General features: G+C 43.7%; 1 protein-coding gene across 1 annotated transcript in view; it reads left to right on the top strand.

The window, feature by feature from the left end:
* The window catches only part of AHI1 (Abelson helper integration site 1), a 192421-nt gene that overhangs the window by 143803 nt on the left and 25709 nt on the right, over window positions 1-22909 (top strand). Inside the window, 2 exon segments of the mRNA XM_015412078.1 lie at window positions 7796-7854; window positions 22281-22346. Of these exon segments, the coding sequence (XP_015267564.1) occupies window positions 7796-7854; window positions 22281-22346 (125 nt within the window).

Below are 22909 nucleotides of genomic sequence, written 5' to 3'. Positions count from 1 at the left end.
CTTTTCTTCCTTCCTTCCTCTCTTCCCCCCTTTCTTTCTCTCTTTCCGTTCTCTTCCTTCCTTCCTCTCTTTTCCTCCTTCTCTCTTTCTTTCCTTCTCTCCTTTCCCTCCTTCTTCCCTTCTCTCTCTTTCTTTCCCTCTTTCCTTCTCTCTTTTTATCCCCTTCTCTCTTTTTATCCCCTTCCTTCTTTTCTTCCTTCTTTCCTTCTCTTTTTTTCCTCTTTCCTTCCTTCTTTCCTTCTCTCTACTCTCTCTCTCTTTCTTTCCCTCGTTCCTCCTTCTGTGGCCCAACTCTCTTCGCTCCCCCCCCGGCCAACTGGGGAAGGGAAGGGGAGGCTTTTGAAGATGCTTCCCCCCTTTTGCTTCCCCTTCTGACATCACTTCCGGTGATGGCAGGGGTCGTGGCATATGCTAATAGCCTAGTAGCTCATTAGCATACTATATGCTAATGCGCTCCTGCAGCTCTTTCTCTACGAAAAGACCAGGGGTATGCAGACTGTAAGGCAGTCAGGGGTATGCAGACTGTAAGAGCTCTCTAGGCCTTGGCAAACTCCTAATGGTGTCATCAGGACCACAAAATCACCTTGAAATATCTGGAATGGATTGGGCCTTCCAGCTGCTTCCATCACCCACAGTCTCATCTGAATGTCTTGGTGGGAGGATCTGTTCAGTGCTGGGAGAGGTGCAGCCAGGTCAGATACCTCTTGCTCCAGCATGTTCCCAGTGCTATTCCTGGTGAACATCAGAGCCTCGGAGGCCTTTTGAACCTTTTTGGCCCTATTTGGAATCCACAGATTTCACAGATGTGATGTAAACTCAAAATGGGGACCTAAAGTAGCAGAACCCACTCCATAATCCTGTGGTTGTGTCCAGATGTGGTCTGAATCTGGCCTAATTCCCTGCAGTTTCCTCATACATTATTCTGTGTGAATCCCTCCCCTGTGAAATTTGAGGTAGGGTTGCAAACCCTTGAAGATTTGGGGGTGGAACTTGGGGAGGGCAAGATTTGGGAGAGGAGGGACCTTATTAGGTGCCATAGAGTCCTCCCTCGAAAGCATCCATTTCCCCCAGGGGTGCTGCCCTCTGTAGTCTGGAGAGCAGTAGTAATTCCAGGAGATCTTGAGGCCCCACCTAGATGCTGGCAAACCTAGTAACAGCTTTGCAAATAGCAATGCTTAATTATATTGATGTATCATTATCACCTTCTTGCCTTTTGACACACACACATATGGCAATGAGTTGTTGCTTGTCATAGCTCAGGAAGTTCCAGTATTTAAAGACAAGTACTGCTCAACAGCCACTGGACCATTTTCCAAACCAAATATGGTAAAAAAAGATACCTTTCCTTCCAGAGGTAAAGAGAAAAGAGAATTAACTCCTTACACATTAAAAAATGTGGCCTTGTCTTACAGCTGAGTATGTATCAGGGTAGCACTACTTTTTAGTAAATTTAGCTATAGCTTAATGAAATAGTTTGACGATGGACCCTGGATCTGAAAGAACTGAAAACTACTTCTCTAAACCAATCAGTGTATTAGACTGCATCTTTTGCTGACTTCTGGCAGCCGTAATGTACTAGGTCGTGAGGCACATACTTTATCATTACATCTTAAGCTGTCTTGATATAGTTGGCTATTCACTTAGCAGAGGATTCTTATGAGCCGATAAAAAAAGCTTTTAAAAATTGGATCTTAAGATTTAAATCGGCAGCTTTCACTTGTCTGATAGAGTATTTTCTTTGCATGTTCTTGGGGAATGTGCGTATTTTATTGGTTGCTGTGTTTTGAGGCATAATTTCATGAAAATTTAATAGATTATGTCTGTTTTCTGATACAATTTGCCATAGAATTCACTGACCTGACTGTACCTTGAGAAACTGTATAGCCTAGCCCAAAGGCCCATGGGGCTGAGTAAACTGGCTTGGAAAGGAGATGCCATTTGGATCTTTAAGCTCAAAACCAGGAAGGCTTATCAGGCTATCCCTGCTCACTCACTTACAAACTTTAGTTACAGCTGACCAATCTGGGATGGAATGTTAGCCCATTCTTTTACATTTTGGTCTTGGAAGTCTTTGGGTGCTTTCTTCTTTCCCACATGTGCTCCTTCACACTTGTCAGAGTCATCTGAGTGGTGGCTGAAGTGGTGGTTGAAAGGCCCAGCCCACCCCCCCGCTTAAGGCTCAGCCCTAGGGTTGGAAAATTCCTGGTGATTTGGGGGTGGAGCCTGGGGAAGGAAGAATTTGGGTAGGGGAGGGATCTCAGCAGAGTGTAATGGAGTTCACCCTCCAGACCATCCATTTTCTCCAGGGGAATCTGGAGATCAGTTGTAATACCAGACGGTCTCCAGGTCCTACTTGGAGGTTGTCAGCCCAACTCAGCCTGCTGTGTCAGCCTCCTGAGCTGATTGTCTGCTGGAGCTCTTTGGCAATTGCTCTTTGTTCTCCCAGCCCCCCTGCCTATAGACGGGAAGAGTAGGCTTTCAGTGAGGGCTTCTCGTCAGCCTCTAGCTCTAACTCCTCCTCTGACTCGTCATTCTGACTTCTGTCACCAGACCAACTGTGGATGTTTTGACCAAGCCCATTTTTGGCTATGCACCCAGCCACTGTTCTTACATCCTGTCCCCACAAGCACAGTTAGCAGCCATCAGATAAGAGTATACCAGATATTCTTGGGCATGGGGACACCTGACTGACTGAGCACCTTGAAGCTTGGTCTGGCTGCTGTTTGAAATCTGACGTTTCTTTAGCAGCCTTTGGGATATCTGAAAACTGTTGTTTTCTGCTTGGTTTCTCTTCTCAGAATTAATAATCATGTCTCCCCAATTTTTTTTCCCAGCCTTATGGAACGATTGTCACCTTTATAATTCTTCTCTGTGTCATGTTCAGCTTATCTTTTAAAAATGTGTAATGCTGAAAATACTATATTTATAAATACCTTGATTCATCCTAAAGCAGTTATACATCTCCGCTTTGTTTGGTCTGTGCATATGTGTTTCCCAGTATGCAGAGATGTGTGTGATATAGTGTGCACATGTGCTTCTTTACCTGTCATAGCCACCATCTAAAGAAAAAACAAAGCCACCCTTAAACATCACCCCAACATCAAAGTAAAAGTGGTTTAAGTTTACAGGGGGGAAAACAGATTGATAGGCATTGCTCAATTGTTCCAGACCTGAGACAGGCAGATTAGTGCAAAAGGATGGGGGAAAGAGCCTTGTTGTAAGCCTTTGAGCAAAGGCATGCCTTGTACAGTACTTAATTATCTAAAGTGCTCTATAAATCAGTATTATCATCCTTGTCATCATCAGCATGGATTTGTTGTAAGATTCCCATGGCAAAGATGCTAAGGGAAACAAGAATGCCATCTAAATTACAGGGCATTCTAACACTGTCTCTAAAATAATTAGTAAACCAGTCACTGAAATGCAGCATGGAGTGGGGTTCGGATCAGCCTGTCCGTTCAAGCTTTTATTGTGATGGGGGGAGGAACAGGAAGGAATTTATATCTCTCCTAGTGACTGTCCACAAGTCTTTACCAATTCTCACAGCATAGTTTATGAAACCAGCCTCCACTTTACAAATGATGAATGTGTTCAGTGGTATAAAATACAATAGCCATGATCTAGCCAAACATCAGCACTTCTAAGTCTAGTTGTTTGAACAATAATGTTCAGCGTGAGTCTAATCAGTGGGTCTTCAATGTGCTTTACTATTTCTGGATTGTGTTCAATGTGTACCAATAAGTAGGGCTATGGAAGTAGTGTGTGTAGAACTCACTGGAATCCTATCTAGTAATTCACAGTATGTACCATTAGTGGTTAAGCCCCAACATATCCAACACTATTCCTTTAAACTGAATTGTGTTCTTTGTGAACTGGGTATAATTATTATTTAGACTGACATCTAGCAAAGATGTAAATGAATAGAAAACTAGATAACTGGAGCACACATAACCCTATTAACATTCAGTCTACTCACGGGTGCGGATGTATTCAAACTCAAGGGTTTTTAAGATCGTGGGCAAGGTAGCTCTTTGAGGTGGTGCCATCTAATTACATGTATAAATAGCTTCCAGTGCTCAAATATTTGTGAGGAAATCTCTTATGAGTGTGACTAATACTACTGGCTTAAAGTAGGCAAAGTGCAGGTGGAGGTTGTGCAAGCTTTCCCATGGATACCTGCCAATGCACCTGAATAATTTTGGCCTAAAAACTCCCATAGTCAAGAATCTAGGTATCTAATAAGCAGGTATCACCTAGAGCACCTAACTGTGTGTGCCTATGTGTCGTATTTACTTGCATTTTTGGCTTGTACCATAACATGTATTTTCAGGAGTGAGCAGGGGCGGGTGTATACTGTCTTTAATTTTGGTGGAGTTCTGGCTCACTTGCACCAGAGTTGGTTTTGGCTCCCCTGTCTCCTGACTGTTCTTGAATTCAAGTTTCTTTCTTCAGCAGTGTCAGGTTTGTGAAAAGTTAATGAGATGTTCATATAATGACATAGAAGATTTCCTTATTCTAAAAGCTGCTACACATACATGATGATGAAAGCCGGTAACACACAGTGGTCAGCATGCAGAACTAACATGGGGGAGACCATGGTTATCACCACTCTATTGCCATGAAGCTCAGTGGATGCTCCTGTGGCAATCACTTTCTCTCTGCCTAACCTACCTCATAAGATGTGAAGATAAAACTGGGGCAGGGGTAGAAAACCATTCATTTAGCACTAAGCTAATGGATGGGACAATAAATCAATAAAATAATAGTAATAGACTGCTACATAAAAACTATTTCAAGATGAAAGTGTCATGTGCTCAGATTATAAAATGATGATGACCATCAGTTTACTGAGACAAAGGGTGAATAGTTCCCCCATGTCTTCATCTTTAGCTTTGTGTGCATAGGGAAGAGAAAAGCTCTCATTTCAGTTGCCACTGGGTTTTTATACTTAGAGATGACTTTCTATCTCTATAGTGGGAAGATGGATTTTGGCAAGGCAAAATATCAAAACAAAGTTGGAGGATCCAGTTTGGACAAACTACCCAAGGAATCTGTGGGGAAATGAAAGCTCTCTCTCTCTGTGTGTGTGTGTGTGTGTCTCTGTGTGTGTGTGAAATTCTGCAGATTTTTCCAGAGATTTCTGTATATTATGTCCCCTCCCCACCAAGGTTTGCCTAAAATTAATGTTGAGTCACATTTGGAGCTTCCTTTATGGCAGTGTATTTGAGGAAAGTCAAAATTCTTTCAATAAGTCTTCCCATTTTGAGGGGAGGGTTCTAAGTTTTTCGGAAATTGTATCAAGAGGGGAGGAAGGAGTGAGGTTACTTTGCCATCATTTCCATTAAACTGTGGGCCAACTGTTTCTTATAAAGGGCTGTAACTTTGTCTTCCTGAAGAAACTGACCAGTCTTGCCCTGTGGGCGCAGTAGACTACATACATACTAGGGATGGGCACAAACTGGGAAAATGGAGGTTCATCCTGATTCCTGGTTCATGAAACGTCATGAACTATGAAACTTCTCATTTACTGAACCAGTTTGTTTTGTGAGATTCGTGATGTGGTAGAATGGCCCCCTTGTGGGCTACAGATGCCAAACTTGCACTGAGTCTCCAGCTGACTCTCCTACCAAAGGGAAATTGCCTCCCCTTTCCTTCCGACCCTGTGATCCTTGATTTCCTGGTTTCCTTGAGGTCCCCCTTGGTCCCCCTTTTTGGCCTGGCCTCATCTGCTGGTCTCCCTCTGATTGCCCTTGGGCCAGTTTCCTGGAACTCCTGCTGCCTCTATCAAAAGGAGAATTACCTTCCTTTATCTTCTGACCCTGTGATCCTCAAATTCTGGGCCTCCTATGGTCTCCCTTTTTTGTCTGGCCAGATCTGCTGGCTTCCCTCTGACTGCCTCATGGGCCAGTTTCCCGGAACTCCCACCACTTCTATCAAAAGGAAGTCCTTGACTTCCTGGTCTCTTGGAGTCCCGACCCTTTTTGCCCTGGCCTCATCTGCTGGCCTCCCTCTGACTGCTCCATGGGCCACTGCTTCTATCAAAAGGAGATCACTCTCCCCTTTCCTTCCGACCCTGTGATCCTTGATTTCCAGGCCCCCTGGGGTCCTTCTTTTTGGCCTGGCCTCAGCTGACAGCCTCCCTCTGACTGCCCCATGGGTTGGTTTCCTGAAGTTCCTGCCACTTCTGTGAAAAGGAGATCACCTTCTCCTTTCTCCCCCAAGCCTCAGATTTCTCCCTCCTCTCTCTCCTGTGCAGTCCTCCTCCACCTCTCCCTCATCTCCTTCCACCCCCGACCTGGGCTCTTTCACACTTTCCTCCACACCCCACGTCCTACAAGGGCCACTTTTGTTTGGTTTTGGAGAACCACTATTGGTGTTTCTAGAGCTGCAGAACTCTATCTCCCTGTTGCCTTGACAATTAATTGATCGGCACCAGCATGTCTGCCATACAAACTGCCAACATGAACTGCACGAAACTCTGTAAAAACTATGGTGGTTCGTGTGAGGTTTGTTGCAGGCATGATCACACAACCCTTGGCTCAGGAACCACGAACCATATGATGTTTGTGATGAAATTAGATTTGTGACGCAGTTTGTACCCATCCCTTAGGGTTGCCAAGTCCGGTGTTGTGTCGCAGCGGGGGACTCCTGGCTTGCAGCTGGAGCGTGCCACACACACGACACCCGGAAATGACATGGTTTTGGAGAACCACTATTGGTGTTTCTAGGGCTGCAGAACTCTATCTCCCTGTTGTCTTGACAATTAATTGGTCAGCACCAGCATGTCTGCCATACAAACTGCCAACATGAACTGCACGAACCTCTAAAAACTATGGTGGTTCGTGGGAGGTTTGTTGCAGGCATGACCACACAACCCTTGGCTCAGGAACCACGAACCATATGATGTTTGTGATGAAATTAGATTTGTGACGCAGTTTGTACCCATCCCTAATACATACTATCTCCACTTTCCAGCATGAGGATCAAAAGACTCTGTTGGTGAACCTGCATATGAAAGTCATTCAGTGGGTCATTTCATCAAAGCAAGGGGGGCATAGCCATAATGAACTTCAGTTTTTCCTTCCTATTTTCATTTGTAATTCGCAGAGGAGGGCCCTCCCTTTTTTTAAAAAATATGTCTATCTTTAAAAAGATGTTTTCTTCCTTAGAGACATACAGTTCCCAATGTAAAAAAGATTAAGTCATAGATATTGAAAAGATTTGCTTGAGCTTAGTAGTCAGTATAATAAATGCAAAAAGACAAAAAAGGATAAATAAATCCTTTTTAAATGTGCTGTGTGGAGCTGGAATAAAATAAACAGCAAGATGTGTGGTTCCAGGAAGTCATATGATCAAAGGCAATGCACTGAATAGCTTATTCCTATTCTTTCAGATAAAATGAGTAATGCAATGAAGAGGTGTTGTTATCACTTCGGGGGGGGGGACTTTGTGTGCATGACTCAAAGATTCAATGACAAGGAAAGATAGTGTTGTTTTTAGATAATATTGTCAACTCAGGGCCTGAAATGGTATGTGGGCATTGCTTGTGCTACTTTTCCAAATCATTTAAATGGAATATTGGATTAGCTAACCTAGTGTCAGGTCTGTTAGTTAGATAAACCCTCCAACTGTTCCTGACTGAAGGAAGCATAGTTTGGACTAAAAGAAGCTGCTGCTTTTTTATTCAGGGTTTTGTGAAATGTATCCTGCCATCATAATGTTTTTAAAAATACAATGATTTTATTAGACTGAAAGGGGATAACAAGCAAAATTTCACAGTTATGTCTTTTCACAGGGAGCTTCGTCCCAGTAGGAAATCCTCTTGGCAGAACACCAGCAGCTGGACTACACACGGTAAGGAGTTCTATTTTTTTCTTTTTGCATATAAAAAAAGAATTTAAACTTTTAAAATCTTCTTCACAAGTCACCATTGTACAGAAGCTTTCTTATACTTCGCTTCAGTGACAAAAGGACTGCCTTCTAGAAAATAATAATCCATGTAGGTTTTCTGCCTCCTATAGCTGCTCCCTGAAAGTCAAGGAACAAAAGATCCAATATTATCTTTGCACAGTATGCTTGTAATTCATTAGAGTTAAGTATGGCCGGCTGGAATTTTGTATCCTTGGTATGTCTATGGATAGGTGTCTGTGGAGAATGAGGAAAAGAGATCACAACTGGAGCTCGGCTTGGATGTTCATTAATTGCATTTTCAGTTGACATTGAAATTAATTTAACATTCGCCATTTTGTTAGTTGAAGCATTTTGTTGTTATCAGCTGTATAACCTGTGTGAAATCAGAATTCTATTTTGGTCTTGATGTGCTTTAAAATAATTATTAGGCTTAGGAATTGGTTGTGGTTTTCAGTGGTAGTATATAATGCCTCTCTTAAAGATTTGTATCCCAAATATTTCCTGTTTCTGTTTCTTGATTTGAAATGTAATACTGCTGTGGCAAATTTTGGAAGAAAGAGAAATGGACTTTTTCTGTCATTTATATTAGCTGTCTTGCACCTGACATTGGAAAATTCTAAATGCTGCATTTAAGGTGCTTCCTTGACCACTGAGCGTCTGACTCCCACAAAGGATTCTTCTAGAAATCCATGTTTCTTCCTCACTTGATTCAGTCTCCTCAACAAAATGTTTGGACGTAATATTTGGCTATCTTTTAGGACTCCTATCTCAAGCTTTGCAGAACTTCAGTACAGTGTTCCCTCTAAGCTGAGTTAGTGTGAGCTAGCTCAGTTTTTTTAGCATCTGGCTCACACATTTTTGTCTTAGCTTAGGAAGGATGGCTCCAGAGCAAACTAATTTATGCAGTAGCCAAATCGCTTGCTTACAACTTTAATGCCAGTAGCTCACAAAGTAGAATTTTTGCTCACAAGACTCCACAGCTTAGAGGGAGTATTGCATCGGTGTATGCTGACAGAGTTGTCATAAAGGCAGAGGATCCCAATTCACTACAGAGCAGGGGAACCAATCTATGTGCTGATCACCATCATGTGCACAAATGCCTGAAGTCAGCAGGGGTCTTGTAGAAAAAGAGCTGCCGGAGCTCATTAGCATAACTCATTAGCATAACTTATTTGCATATGCCACGCCCCCTGACATCACCGGAAGTGACAGAAGGCCACACCCCCTGACATCACCGGAAGTGTGTCAGAAGGCCCGGCTACTTACCCTCCTGCTTCATCCTCATTCCCAAACGGAATGAGGATCGAAGCAGAGGGCGGGGTAAAGAAGGGGCGGGGCTTCACCACGTGACCGCCCCACCCCCTAGAGGTTCTCTTCCGGAGCTCCATACCTGAGAGCTCCCCCCCGACTAGAGCCCTGGAAGTCAGTAATGTGGTGGATAAGAATTAATAAACTGAAGTTAGATAAGAGGGGCTGTTGGTGGGTAGTTCAGCTAATGAGGGAGGTGGTGTTCAGCCTTTACAGGATGGGGTTGCACTTCTCCTTAAAGATTAAGCTTGAATTTTGGGAAATTGTTGGAGCCACCTCTTACTGTGGAAAGCTAAATGACTTCTGTAACACCTTTATCTACTTTAGAAGATAGACACTTTGGGGTAGAGAGAGCCTGACCACGGTTATATATGCTCTAGGTTGGACTGCTACAATGTATACATGAGGTTGCCTTTGATGACTGTTTGGAAACATCTGCAGTTTCAAAAAATGGCAGCCGGATTGTTAACTGGAACTCGTCAAACTGAACATATTTCACCATTGTTAAATAATCAGCACTGAGTCTCAGGTTGTTTCTGGGCATGATTCCAGCTGCTGGTATTGATTTATAAAGCCTTACATGGATATCTGAATTATAACGTACTCCCGTATGAATCTGCCTACTCTCTGAGATTGTCTTCTCAAAGGCCAGTTCACCCTATGGCCAGGTGACAAGCAGGCAGGGGACTTACCAGGAGGCTCTGGGAGAGGGGAGGGAGGCTCCAGGAGAGGGAGTTCCAGATGATATGCCATTGCATTTAAAAGGACCTTGTTCCTTTTTAATGCTTTCCCTCCATTGGAAATAATGAAGGATGGGGGCACTTTCTTTGGGGGCTTATAGAATTGGACCCCCTGGTTGAATCTTTTTGCAACTTGGAGGGGTTTTTTTAGGAGATGCACCAGCAGCTATGCTGAAAATTCGGTGCCTCTAACCCAACTCCCTCCTGAGCCCCAGATACCTATCGATCAATTCTTCATTATACCCTATGTGGACTGGTCTCCATAGGATATAATGGAGACCCCAGCAGCTATCCCCCCCCTGCTTTCTGATAGCCCTGAAGTTGGGGGGAGGGGCTCCAAGCTGAGGGATCCCCTACCCCCAACTAGGGATTGGCAATGCAACCTGTGTAACAGTCACATAGGAGTTGTGAGTGTGCAGTGCTTGATTCAGATTGGGACAGTGGCATTTGTGGAAAGGAGGCTTAAACCCCCCCGCACACACCTTGTGCCACTTTCCCAACCAGGAACAGGCCTGGGAGTATGCTTCTTGACACACTGAAGAAAGCCACATGTATATTGTGAGTTTCACCAACAGACCAAATAGCACATCCCATGGACCATTTCAGGTCAGGAAAATGATCTGTGGGGGAAGGCTGAAGCCAATTTTCCATACATGACTCAGGTGTTCCATGTAGGGGAACTGAGGAGAACCCACTACTCATGTGATTGAGGAGAACCCACAAGTCATTTTGTTACTGTTACATGTGACACAAGCTGAGGATTTGGACTGAACCTGTATGTAACGTGTAAATGGGCTTACTACTCAGAGTGTCTTTGTCTTCTAAAGTAGGGTACATGGTCACCTGAGAAAAGATGGTTTCTATAGTGGCACATGGTTTATGCAATGCCTCAAAGACCTTGCATGATATCAGTTTTCTTTTTCTTTCGGTGCCATATTAAAACATTTTTATTCTTCCAGGCTATGGTAAGTTTTAATTGTCTTTTCCTGCTCTTCTAATATCTCTCTTAAGTAATTCTTAGATGATGATGATGATGATGATGATGATGATGATGATGATGATGATAATAATAATAATAATAATAATAATAATCATAGCTCCGCGAAGTGCCTTTCCAGACCTCCGGAGCAGAGCTGGGAGGATCTCCTGGACCACCCCGGGGGCGGGGGTGTCTGTCCCGTCGGCCTCCTCGGCCCAGCCTCCAGTGCCTGCAGCCCGCGGAACCCAGTGCCCTTCCGCAGGGCCTGTCCGGGCTGCGATGTCCCGCCGGCCATTCAGTAGTCTTGCTGCTGCCTAGCCGTCTGATCGGCACCTCCCCCCTAACCACAGGACCTCCACGGGACGTCTGATCGTGCAACCGAGCGTTATTTTGCCCCGGGGCAAACAGCCACGCGTCCCCCCGCATTTTCCGGCCCGTGTGACCGGGGCCTCTGTTTGTCTGTCCCCTCAGCCCAGGGAAGGCGCAAGGCGACCAGAGCCTCACTCCTGTCAGGAGCAGTGAAAAACGTGGAACTTTACCACTCCCCCAACACTGCTGTCCAGTGACAGTGACCTTGAAGTAGTGTGAAGAAGTTCTTCAACTCATCTTTGTTTTTCCTTCTCTGTTTTACTTTTTTTAGTCTGTCTCTCCCCAGCACACTATGCTGACAATTTCTCCACAATGAAGAACTAAAGCAGCTTCCACCATTCTCCTTTCTTCTCATTTATCCTCACAACAGCCCTGTGAGGTAGGTTAAGATGAGAATATGTGAGTGGCGTGAGCCCCATGAGTCACTCCATGGGCTTCCACAACAGAGTGTGGTTCAAACCTGGGTCTCCCAGATCGTAGTCTGAATCTCCAACCCCTAACACCACACTTGTTTTGGTGGGGTGGCTACTGTGGAATAATAGCAAACACCCAGGCCTAGGTGAGCCATAAAAGTCATGCCTAGCCCCAAGGAATCCTCTTTCAAATGCCAAAACAGCCCTGGAAAATGCCCTGCCCCCTTTCCCTGCCTTTTTCTGACAGAAGCCAAGATTTAAAAGCTGGCAATACTGTTGTGGTTGCTTAGCAACATCCATTGAGGACAACCATTTCTTGGCCCCGGTCACACGGGCAGGAAACTGCGGGGGGGAGCGTGGCAGTTTGCCCCGGGGCAAACTAATGCGTGGTAAAGAGATCAGACCTCCCGTTGAGGTACCGTGGAGGTTCCGTGGGAAGGGAGAGGTGCTGATCGCAAGACAATTCCGCGTGCAAAAAAGAAGCGCGCGGCGTCGCAAACTGGATGTTTTTTTTTTGTGTGTACACCACGACTGTGCATGCTCCGTTGGGTGCTTGTGCGCATCCACAGAGATGTGGGGGGAAAAAAACCTTTTTCGCAAGGGGACATGGGCGGGCGCCGGATGCCTCCGGAAACGCGATCAGACGCCTGCCCTTGCCCCGCAGTTACCGGAAACTAGTACCTCCAAGGTACTAGTTTTTTGCTGCGTGGTTTCGGCAGGAAGCCTCAGTTGAGCCACGGAAGTGCTACGCTTCCCAGATGTGCCGGTGAGATCGCGCCCGGAAACTCCGCCTGTCTTCCATCGCTCTAGCGTGGCTAATGCTCCGTGTGACCGCAGCCAGAGTGTCCTTGTCTTCTAAAGTAGGGTACATGGTCACCTGAGAAAAGATGGTTTCTATAGTGGCACATGGTTTATGCAATGCCTCAAAGACCTTGCATGATATTAATTTTCTTTTTCTTTCGGTGCCATATTAAGACATTTTTATTCTTCCAGGCTATGATAAGTTTTAATTGTCTTTTCCTGCTCTTCTAATATCTCTCTTAAGTAATTCTTAGCTAATAATAATAATAATAATAATAATTCTGGATCGCCCTGATTACATAAGGCTCTGGGCAAAGGCTCTGGGCAATCTACAACAGTTAAAAACAATATGAAATTACATACTAAAATCAACAATCAATTCGTCCTAGTTTAGTAGTCTCTAGATGGTGTCCATAATTTAATCCAAAACCTACTCTGGACTGTTCTTCTGTCTAGTGGGCAGGTTAGGGAGGAGGCTGAAATGGGCAGAATGGAAGAAAAGAGGGTGCCAGCAATGATGGAAAACCATTTTTATGCTAGGCTTTTTTTAGTTTATTACTGTATTCTGGAAACCACCAAAAGGGCTTTTCTGAGATAGGAAATAAATTTCTTAAATCAATATGCAGGTAATTTCTTCTAATATGGGATTGTCACCAAAGAACAACGTGTACCAGCACTCCCTTGATGCTCAGGGGAGTCTCTGGATAAGGTAGGGCTGCCAAGTGTAAAAATCTTCTTACTGGGGGACTCCCGGTCCGCGGCTGGAGCGCACGCACGTCACCAGGAAGTGACGTTATGACGCGGGGCACGCTGGGGGCGGGGCCACGGCCATCCGAGGGAAAACCATAGAGTTTTCCCTCGGATTACCCTGGCCCCAGCCCCAGCGTGCCCGGTGTCATAACGTCACTTCCTGGTGACGCACACGCCAGGGTGGGGTTCCCCCCGGGGCCCAATCCGCCAGCGGGCTTCTGGGGCGGGGAAACTTGGCAAGCCTAGGATAAGGGTTGGGGGTGATATTTCTGCAAACGTGTTTTGTCGGGTTTTTGTAATAATTTGCTTTACATTTAAGCATTTTTCATTATTATAAATTGGCTTTGCTTTGTTGTTACTGAAAAGTCCTACTTTTTGACTACAGCAGCCCATAAAATTTCAGAGTAACATTTTTGTTTGAATGTTTGGAGGTGTCAACCCAGAATCTCTGTTGACGGTTTTAGACTAAAGAGGCAAGAATTCACTATGCTCTTTATGTTAAACTTCTTTATTTTTAATGGTGATGGTAGAAAACTTCTCCTAACATTATGTAAATTGACGGCCTTTAAAGTTGAAAGTGAAGTGTTTCTGATTAAGGAAGAATGGATCAAAATTGTTTTGGAGTATGTTTGAATAATCTTAGCAATTGAATTATTTCACCTACTTTTCCATTCATTCCTTAAAAAAAAAATTCCTGTAGGCTTTGTCACAGCAGCTGTGTTTGCATTTCTTTTTTGTGTTTGTACATTGCAGAACTCAATAAAGTGCAGCCTGGCACAGCTTTTCCTCTAGGAAGATTATAGATTCTCATGCTCATTAAATGCTTGAAGGACTATAATCAAATAAGGATCATAGTCCTCTGAAAAGCCAGGAAAGCAACAGTGGTAGCACCAGCAGTAATTTAATGATCCATGTTGTATAAAGACCAAAGCGTGCACAACAGTAGTTTTGTTACTTCTTACATTGATAGCATTTTAACTACTGTCACTCTTGTGTTCTTTTTCTTCCCAAATACTTTATAAGCAGGGTTTTTCCCCACTACAAAATTCATAATGAAACCTGAAGTCATTTTGGAGTTCTGTAAGTCTGATCTATCCAGAGTTCAGCTCAGCTGGTTTTAACAAATCACTGACACATCTACAAAGAAGTAAAAATAATGTTCCCATGTCTCACAGACCAGTTAAGGGGATGAATAAATAAAATATTGCCATTAAAGCGCTTTCAATGCTAAGTAATTATTGTTTCAGTTTAGTCCTGTGGATTTTCATGGAAGAATTAACCATGTGTTTATCAGCCTATTAGTTCCAGTGAGTGAAGTGTAAGTGCTTAATATTGACTGGATTGTGCCTGCAACATAAGGCAGCCCATCTTTTAGACTCAGGAAGTTTTAAGAAACAGTGTTTGATGCAGCATTGTTGCCTGAGGTTCAAGGCAAACAAACCAAAAGTGCTGCTGGGCTAGTGTACACTTGGGTACACCTAAAATAATTATCTAAATTGTAGCCTAAATCCAGGGTTTGTTTAACTGAGGATATGAGTGAGTTCACACAATTACCTGGTTGAAAATTGTCTTTGTGTGATGGAGCAGAAAGTGGTGTCATATACACAGAAGGATGTAAAACTGTGTAAAGCAAGCAGGTATGTAGGCCTGGTGTACGTGAACTCTCCCAGCCCCTTTCTCGATCGTGCGAATTGGGCCCTTGTCAATGTAGTCCTCTGCAAAGCGTGCCCATAATTTATATACCCTTAAGTATGTCCCACCATTCTGAAAGCATCATGGGCTAAGTAATATGTGAACCAGCTTTTACGTTGCTTTAACAAAGACTGGCTGCCCCACACTGGGAAACCCAAAGTTCCTCTATATTTGCCACCCTTGCTTAATATGGACACTTGTTTGAATGAGTGAAAACTGGTAATGTGAGAGGAAGGATAGGATACAACTATAATAGATAAATATGCTGATGCCTGTCAACTGCAGCTGGGAATTAGACTAGTGGTGTGAATTCGTATCTACCCGAGCTGAAAATATACCTGAAAATACCTTATGGGTATATTTCAACATCCCAAAGGCATTTGGGATTTTTTTTGGGGGGGGAAATCCCCCCCAAATCCTGGATATATTCAGGAATTACTGGGAAGATAGGCAAAGCCACAAAAAACAGCTGAGTCAGTGGGAGCAGATTGCTCCCGCCACTCAGCTGTTTTTCAGACTTTCTTCAGTCCCTTTAAATGCAGCATGTTTAAAGGGACTGCAGAAGAAAGCCTGAAAAACAGCTGAGCTGGGGGAGAGCACCTGCTCCAGCTGTTCAGCTGTTTTGTGCTGTTTTGTGCTGTCCCTTTAAACTTTAAAGAGACTGCAGGAGACAGCCTTCCCAAAAGTTGAGTGGCTGGGAACGCCTGTTCCCACCAGTCAGCTGTTTCAGGCTGTCTTGTGCAGTCCCTTTAAAGTTAATGGACTTCACAAGACAGCCCAAAAAACTGCTGAGCAGCAGGAGCAGAGTGGTGGGAGCAATCTGCTCCTGCCCCCCAGCTATTTTTTTGTCTACTGTGCAAAGGGTTTTCTTCTTCTCAGGTCTATTATAAAATTTCCAGAAAATCCCGGATCCAAATACTTTGCCAGTATTGGGATCTGGGATTTTTTTTAGGGGGTCCCAAAAATACTGGGAAAAAATTAGACATGTTCATGGAAGTTATATGTAAATAATACTAAGTACATATCAAAACCTACCAGTTACCTACTGCCTTCTATAGCAGGCTATACATCTAGTATGACAATATGAATTAGGGTTGCTATGTGCCTGCTGGCACTCCAGCAACCAGCAGGAGAAAGCATTTTTTTTGTTTAATGGCTGTTGATGATGGTGTGATGTCACTCCCAGGAAAATCTGGAAGTGACATCATGCCTCACCAAGAATCTCCAAGAACTAGTGATTCCTAAAGAGTACTGACATCACTTCCAGGGAAAACTTAAAAGTGACATCACTCATCTAAGAATCACCAAAACTCTATGGTTTTAGATAGCCTTGAACTCCCCCCTGCCACATCCCTGCTCATGAAGCTCCCACCAGTGTCCAGTCATGGCCTCATAACCCTAGTTACAATTCTACAAGTTACAATTGGACATGCGAGTTTACTAGACTAGAGGAACAAGATCAGCTTAAATGAAAGCTATGTTGGTAAAGAAATTACCAAGTAGAAAAAAAGTCTGTAATATGTAACATTAAAAGTGCCCGTAATGGTTGAGGGAGATTCTGCAGATGGTAGCCATAATGTCTAGAACACCTCACTCCATGATGCACCCTTATTGTGTAAAGAAATATCTTGTCACCAGCCTTATCTCATATCAGCTGACAGAGGCTTGAAAACTCCATGACAAACTAATCCACATTGCAAGTTGCTCTACATTATGAACATATTGAAAGGTATCACATGGAGGCAACATTCACGTGGTACTATAGTGTGTGGATCTACCTTATATGGGCATAAACCTATTTGAGGAGGACACTGTGCAGTTAGTAATCTGGTTGACATCCCTACATGCTAGCTTGCTTTTACAAACAAAGGAGCAGAGTGAAAGTCTGTGTTGTAAGACAATCCACTACATGTCAGCAGTGTGCTGTATGGAAACAATTCCTATGAAAGGTGATGTAGAGTGGCCTTCTTATGGAATAATCACTTCCCTAAATCTTCAGTAGATCTACTGATTTTGGAAAATCCTGAGTCAAATTTTATCATGCATCTACTGTCCAGTCACCATGTTTTCCTGGTTGCTGATTCTTCAGGTTACAAAAACTGGCCCTGACAACTGGTCCATTGGCAACTTAGAGGCAGCTTTTATAATTTAAATGTGTAAAAATGATACACTAACCATCTTCCCAAATACGATTAAAAAATAAAATAAATATTCCCATAAGTGGAAACTCTTTGGATCTACATTTAATAAAATTTTAATACAACATCTGGGACCATTCAAAATATCCCAGGGCATGATGAAGTTTTTAATCTACTATTTCCTAAAGCTTACCTCAGCTCAAGGTTGTTTGATGGGGCTTTTTGGAGAGCTCATAAATATCTTTTTTAAAAAGGAGAATCATAATGAGAATAGCAATAATAATCATCATGATGACTCATCCTGAGTAATGAGCCACTCCTTCCCTTCAGGTAAAAGTTACTGCCTTCACAGTGTTGCCTACTGTACAAACCCTTATATCAGGGAGAGAAGACCAAAGAATAGGCTCAGACTTGCATGGCGGTAATGAGAAATTACTACCAAGTAAATGCCAGTAGTTCTCTAGTTTAACCAGAGATGTGATGATATGTGTTTAAACACAGATATGCTTCAGTTATTTAGATACGAAGGATTGAGCATACAATTTTAAATTGCAGCAAAGAGGATGCAGAGGTGAGAAGTGCAAAATCTTTCCCCGGCTTACCTCCATTCAGTCCCTCCCTCTTGCTAAGTGTTTTTCTCCCATCCTGACTTACTTTTGGTATTGGAACCTAGCTGATAGAAAAGTGCCCTGGGAAAAGAGGCTGCGAGCCAAACTAGACATGTCGGAGGAGTCCTTTTGACCACCACGGGGATGGTGCCACCATTTAAGAAGAAGAAGAAGAGATTGGATTTATACCCCGCCCTTCACTTGGAGTCTCAGAGCGGCTTACAAACTCCTTTCCCTTCCCCTCCCCACAACAGACACCCTGTGAGGTGGGTGGGGCTGAGAGAACTCTGACACAAACTGCTCTTTCAAGAACAGCTGTGCCAGAGCTTGTGACTGACCCAAGGTCACATCAGCAGGTGCAAGTGGAGGAGTGGGGAACCAAACCCGGTTCTCCCAGATTAGAGTCCGCGCACTTAACCACTACACCAAACTGGCTCTCCTAAAATGAGCAATTTAAAAATGTCATAAGTACAGCACAACATGGTACTCAGTGGCTGAAACAGGCACTCAAATTGCCCATTTTAGGCTTTCAAATGGCAGCAGTGTCCCTGTAGCAGACATGAGGACACCCATAATATCTAGTTTGGTCCAGAGGGAAGGTAAGATATGAGCAACAGGGAGAGTTTTGTGCCCTTTATACTGTTTATATCAGGCTCTCATTCTCTGATTTCTAAATCTGCAGGTTAAAACACACAATCTTCCAGATTTACTGTCAAGTCTGTTTCACCCCAATGCAAACATAATATTGCCTTCCAAGTTGTATTGTGTATATGATGTAATATCAAATGCTAGACACTGTTAGAAAATTCTAACCTTAGTGTATCTGTTTTGTCAGAACTGTTTTGTCAGTTTGGTGTAGTGGTTAAGTGCGCGGACTCTAATCTGGGAGAACTGGGTTTGATTCCCCACTCCTCCACTTGCAGCTGCTGGATGACCTTGTGCAAGCCATAGTTCTGTCAGAGCTGTTCTCTCAAGGACAGTTCTCTCAGAGCTCTCTCAGCCCCACCTACCTCACAGGGTATCTGTTGTGGGGAGGGGAAGGGAAGGGAGTTTGTAAACTGCTCTGAGACTCTGAGTGAAGGATGGAGTATAAATCCAATCTCCTCCTCCTCCTATGGTGTCATGGTTAGAGTATTAGACTAGGATCAGGAAGGCTCAGGTTCAAATCCCTACTCAGCCATGAAAGTCACTGAGTGACTCTTGGAGGATGCACACAATAAAAATCAAATACAGTTATATTACAAGATGGATGTTCATCACAACCAGAATTACCCCACAACATTGGGGTAATACTGTCAGGTAGTGAAGTATAAAGAACATAGTGATTAAATAGCATAAGTAAACTATACGGCCTCCTATTTCCATGTGGTACATTCCACTAAACAATAAGTAGTATCATATCAATACATCAAATTCTCAGCAGCAACCAACAGGTGACTCACTGCCACAACTCACCCAGACCCAGTGGCAACCACCTGGTGACTCACTGCTATTGGACAACAGCTGCTACAAGAAAGCCAGTGTGATGTAGTAGTAACAGTATCAGACTTGGATTTGGGAGACCCAGGGTTGTTTTCCCATTCTTGGGCCAGTCACTCTCTCTCAGCACTCTGTCTACATCTCAGGGCTGTTTTGAGAATAAAATGGAAGCAGAGGAGAATGATATAAGCTGCTTTGGGTCCCCATTGGGGTCAAGGGCAGGCTATAAATAAAGTAAATAATAAATGTAGCTGAAGATGAAGGGCGCATGAAAGGTATGTTGGTGGGCAGGAAGGAGAGAAGGAAGCACAGAAAGATGAGGATATGGGTTGCCAGGAACAGGGAAAAGAGGAAACAATATGGTGAAGGGGATACAGAGGAAAGTGAGGTACACCAAGGCCTTCCGGTTTCACTACTGTGCACCTGGGCCCAGCAAGCAACCAAGCTTGTGGCTAGCACTACACAACTGGACCATAGTTTTCCCAGGTTTTTTTTCCTCATAGGAAAGGTGCTTTATGGAACAAGCCTAAGCAACTTTATTCAGAATTAAGACTCATTGTATTCAGTATGGCCTGCTCTCAGGATAGTACCTTTAAGATTGTGGCCCTAGCCCCTTATTTTATCTTATCTGTTTGTTTGTTTATTTCTAGCTTGCCCTTCCCTGCGCAGCAGGGCTCAGGGTGGGTTACAACAGTCAATATACACAATAAGATAAAACAATTAGAGCACTGTATGCATAATATTAAAAACTTATAAAGCAACAAATAGTATATAAGATGGCAATCAAGGACAGTTAGTAAGCGACCCCAGAGAACTTTCAGTATGTATATCCATAGATGGAGCCAGGTATTGGGCAGGGGCAGCGGACACAAATAGCACCGCTTAAGATGGCACAAAAGTAGGGTAGGGGAGGCCCATGGAGTTGGAATTCTGCTGCCTCAACTATAGGCCTGGCAGAACATCTCCATTTTACAGGCTCTGTGGAAATGCAACAAACCCCACAGGGCCCTGCTCTCACTTGGGAGAGTGTTCCACCAGGTCGGAGCCAGAGCTGAAAAGGCTCTGGCTCTGCTCGAGGCTAAGCAGATCTCCTTTGGACCAGGGACCACCAGCAGATGTTGATCTGTGGAGCATAAAGCTCTTCAGGGGAGAGCTTGGGGAGAGATGGTCCTCTTGTCCTCCCCTGTAGTTTTTCCAGCTTTCACTTTAAATGGATGGGGGGTGGGAAGCAGGCGCCACACGCACCTGCCCTGCAGGCTGCGAATTCATGGCTTGCAAGGCAGTAGCCAGTGGCCTCCACTGGAAAGACCTGCAAGCTGCAAATCCACAGTTTGCAGGGCAGGAGCCAGCGGTCCCCCATTTGGAAAGAGCAGGCACCATATGTGCCTGCCCTGCAAGCCATGAATTGATGGCCCCCATGCTTTGAAGGAGCGGGTGCCCCGTTTGCCTGCCCTGCAGGCTGTGAATTTGCAGCTTGCCGGTGTCTGGGGGGAGCCTCAAAAATCAGGGGATCCTCACCCCCACCTGGGGACTGGCATTCCTACAGCGTCCTTTTTGAGATATGTCAACTAGAACTATATACAGTATTCCAAATGATGCCACACCACAGATCTGTTATGTCAGGATATTGCAGTACCAACTGTTTTCAGTTCCTTTCCTAGTAATCCCCAGTATGGAGTTTGCCTTTTTCATGTAATTCAGACCTCATCTGCTTACATTTAAAATGTGTGTGTGTGTGTGTGTTTGTGTTCCAGTGTGCATAATCTTGCAGTTACCTACATTGAACCTCATTTGGCACATAGTTGCCCAGATGAAGTTCTATGTAGGGTAATGCAAGGTGATCCACACTGGTTCAAAGATCCTAACTTTATATATATGCTGTATTAATACTGACTGCCTTGGAAGTGAAATGTTTGACAAATGATGGAGAGGGTTACCCTAAAGACTTAATTAGTAGTGGCTACAAACATACCTCTTAATAGTTAACATGCCCTCAAATGCTACTGCACTAAATCCAACAATTTCATTGTTTTATTTATTTAATATATTGATTAGCTGCCTTGTCTTTCTTGCAGAGCTCAACTTGGCTTTCACAATATATAAAATGCATAATAAATATAAAAACCAAAATTTAAACCACAATTCAGGACAGCTAATAAACTTAACCAAATGCAGTCCTTAATAAAACAGTCTTCAGCTGCCTCCTAAAGATCGAAAATGAACCGACCAGGTGCACCTCCCTGGGGAGGCTGTTCCATAATCATGGGGCTGCCACTGAAAAGGCCTTCTCTCCTGTACCCAGCAAATGAGCTTCTTTGATTGATGAGATAGTCAGGAGGTCCTCTCCCTGTGTTCTTAATTCCTGGGCAGGAACTTATGGGAGAAGATGGTCTTTCAGATATCCTGGTCCCAAGCCATGTAGGGCTTTAAAGGTCCATCTTGAATTGGGCTTGGCAGTGGATTGGTAGCCAGTGTAATTGCTGTAATATCAGGGTCACATGCTCCCAATAGCTGGCCCCAACCAGCAGTCTAGCCACAGCTTCCTGGACTAGCTTCAGCCGCCAAACATTCTTCAAGGGAAGCCCCAAGTACAACACATTGCAATGGTACAGTCTAGATGTAACTAAGGCATGGATCCTGCGGCTAGATCTGACTGAACGAGAAATGGATGCAACTGATGCACCAGTATAAACTGGGCAAAAACACTCCAAAACACTGCAGCCACCTGGCTTTCTAAGGCGACTGCTGTGTTGAGTAGCACTCCCAAGCTGCGAACCTGGCTTTTCAACGGGAGTATAACCCCAAGGTGGAAGGGATATGAAGTCTCTGGTCTGTCTTTCCATTAACCCAGAAAACCTCTGCCTCATTTGAATTAACAGCTAGATTTGGGTCCAGTTGCATCTTAGGGACCAACAAGATTTTGGGGGTATAAGCTTCCAACAGACAAAGGTCCCTTTGTTAGATACTGGATATCAGGAATAAGTTTCAGCTTGTTCACCCACATCCAGCCCATTACTGACTCCAGGCTGAACACTGATTCTAGAATGATGTTTTTCTAATGCAACTTGTTAACACTGAACACTTTCTTCTAGAATGGTGAGTTTCCAACTTCATTGTATATGAAAGGAGACGCTAATTCAACCCCTGTACAAGAAACAGTAAGTGCTGTGCAGTTTTTTTAATTGCTTTGTTCTGTTGTGTACTGATTGAACAGTTATTTGACTAAAGGATTACACACAATTAACTCGACTAAAGTGACCTGAAGTTCTTCATCACTGATTTAACAAACGTATATCAAATCCAAATGTAACTAATATATTCAAAGCTGTCTGTTACTGTTTTATTTTAAAACCTAAGGAAACAAAATATTTTTAAGTCATGTTGAGCAATGCACCACATTCACATAGTTAAAATAGTCCTAGGATCCATCACAGGTATTTAATAGATATGTTTTTGAAAACAAAAACACAGGTCTTTTAATAGATATGTTTTATAAAACAACTCAGTTACAAGACAGTTCTGCTGCTTTCACTTTAATAGTGAATGTGGCTACCAGTTTTCATCACAAGTTGAAAACCATCCAGTAGTGAATAAGTGTATTACATTTATATACCTGTAGACCACATCCACCTCGCTGTAAAAATATTCCGCTTTCCAATCTGTCATTGGGGCTATTGCTTCACTCAGCAGTTGCTTCAGATTCTCTCCTTTCGATTCCTGG

This window comes from Gekko japonicus, unplaced genomic scaffold (assembly GCF_001447785.1).
Source record: "Gekko japonicus isolate JY-2015 unplaced genomic scaffold, Gekko_japonicus_V1.1 scaffold184, whole genome shotgun sequence".
In the NCBI taxonomy this organism is placed as follows: domain Eukaryota; kingdom Metazoa; phylum Chordata; class Lepidosauria; order Squamata; family Gekkonidae; genus Gekko; species Gekko japonicus.
The sequence above is the reverse complement of the archived record's forward strand: the minus strand, read 5'-3'. Positions and strand labels throughout refer to the sequence as shown.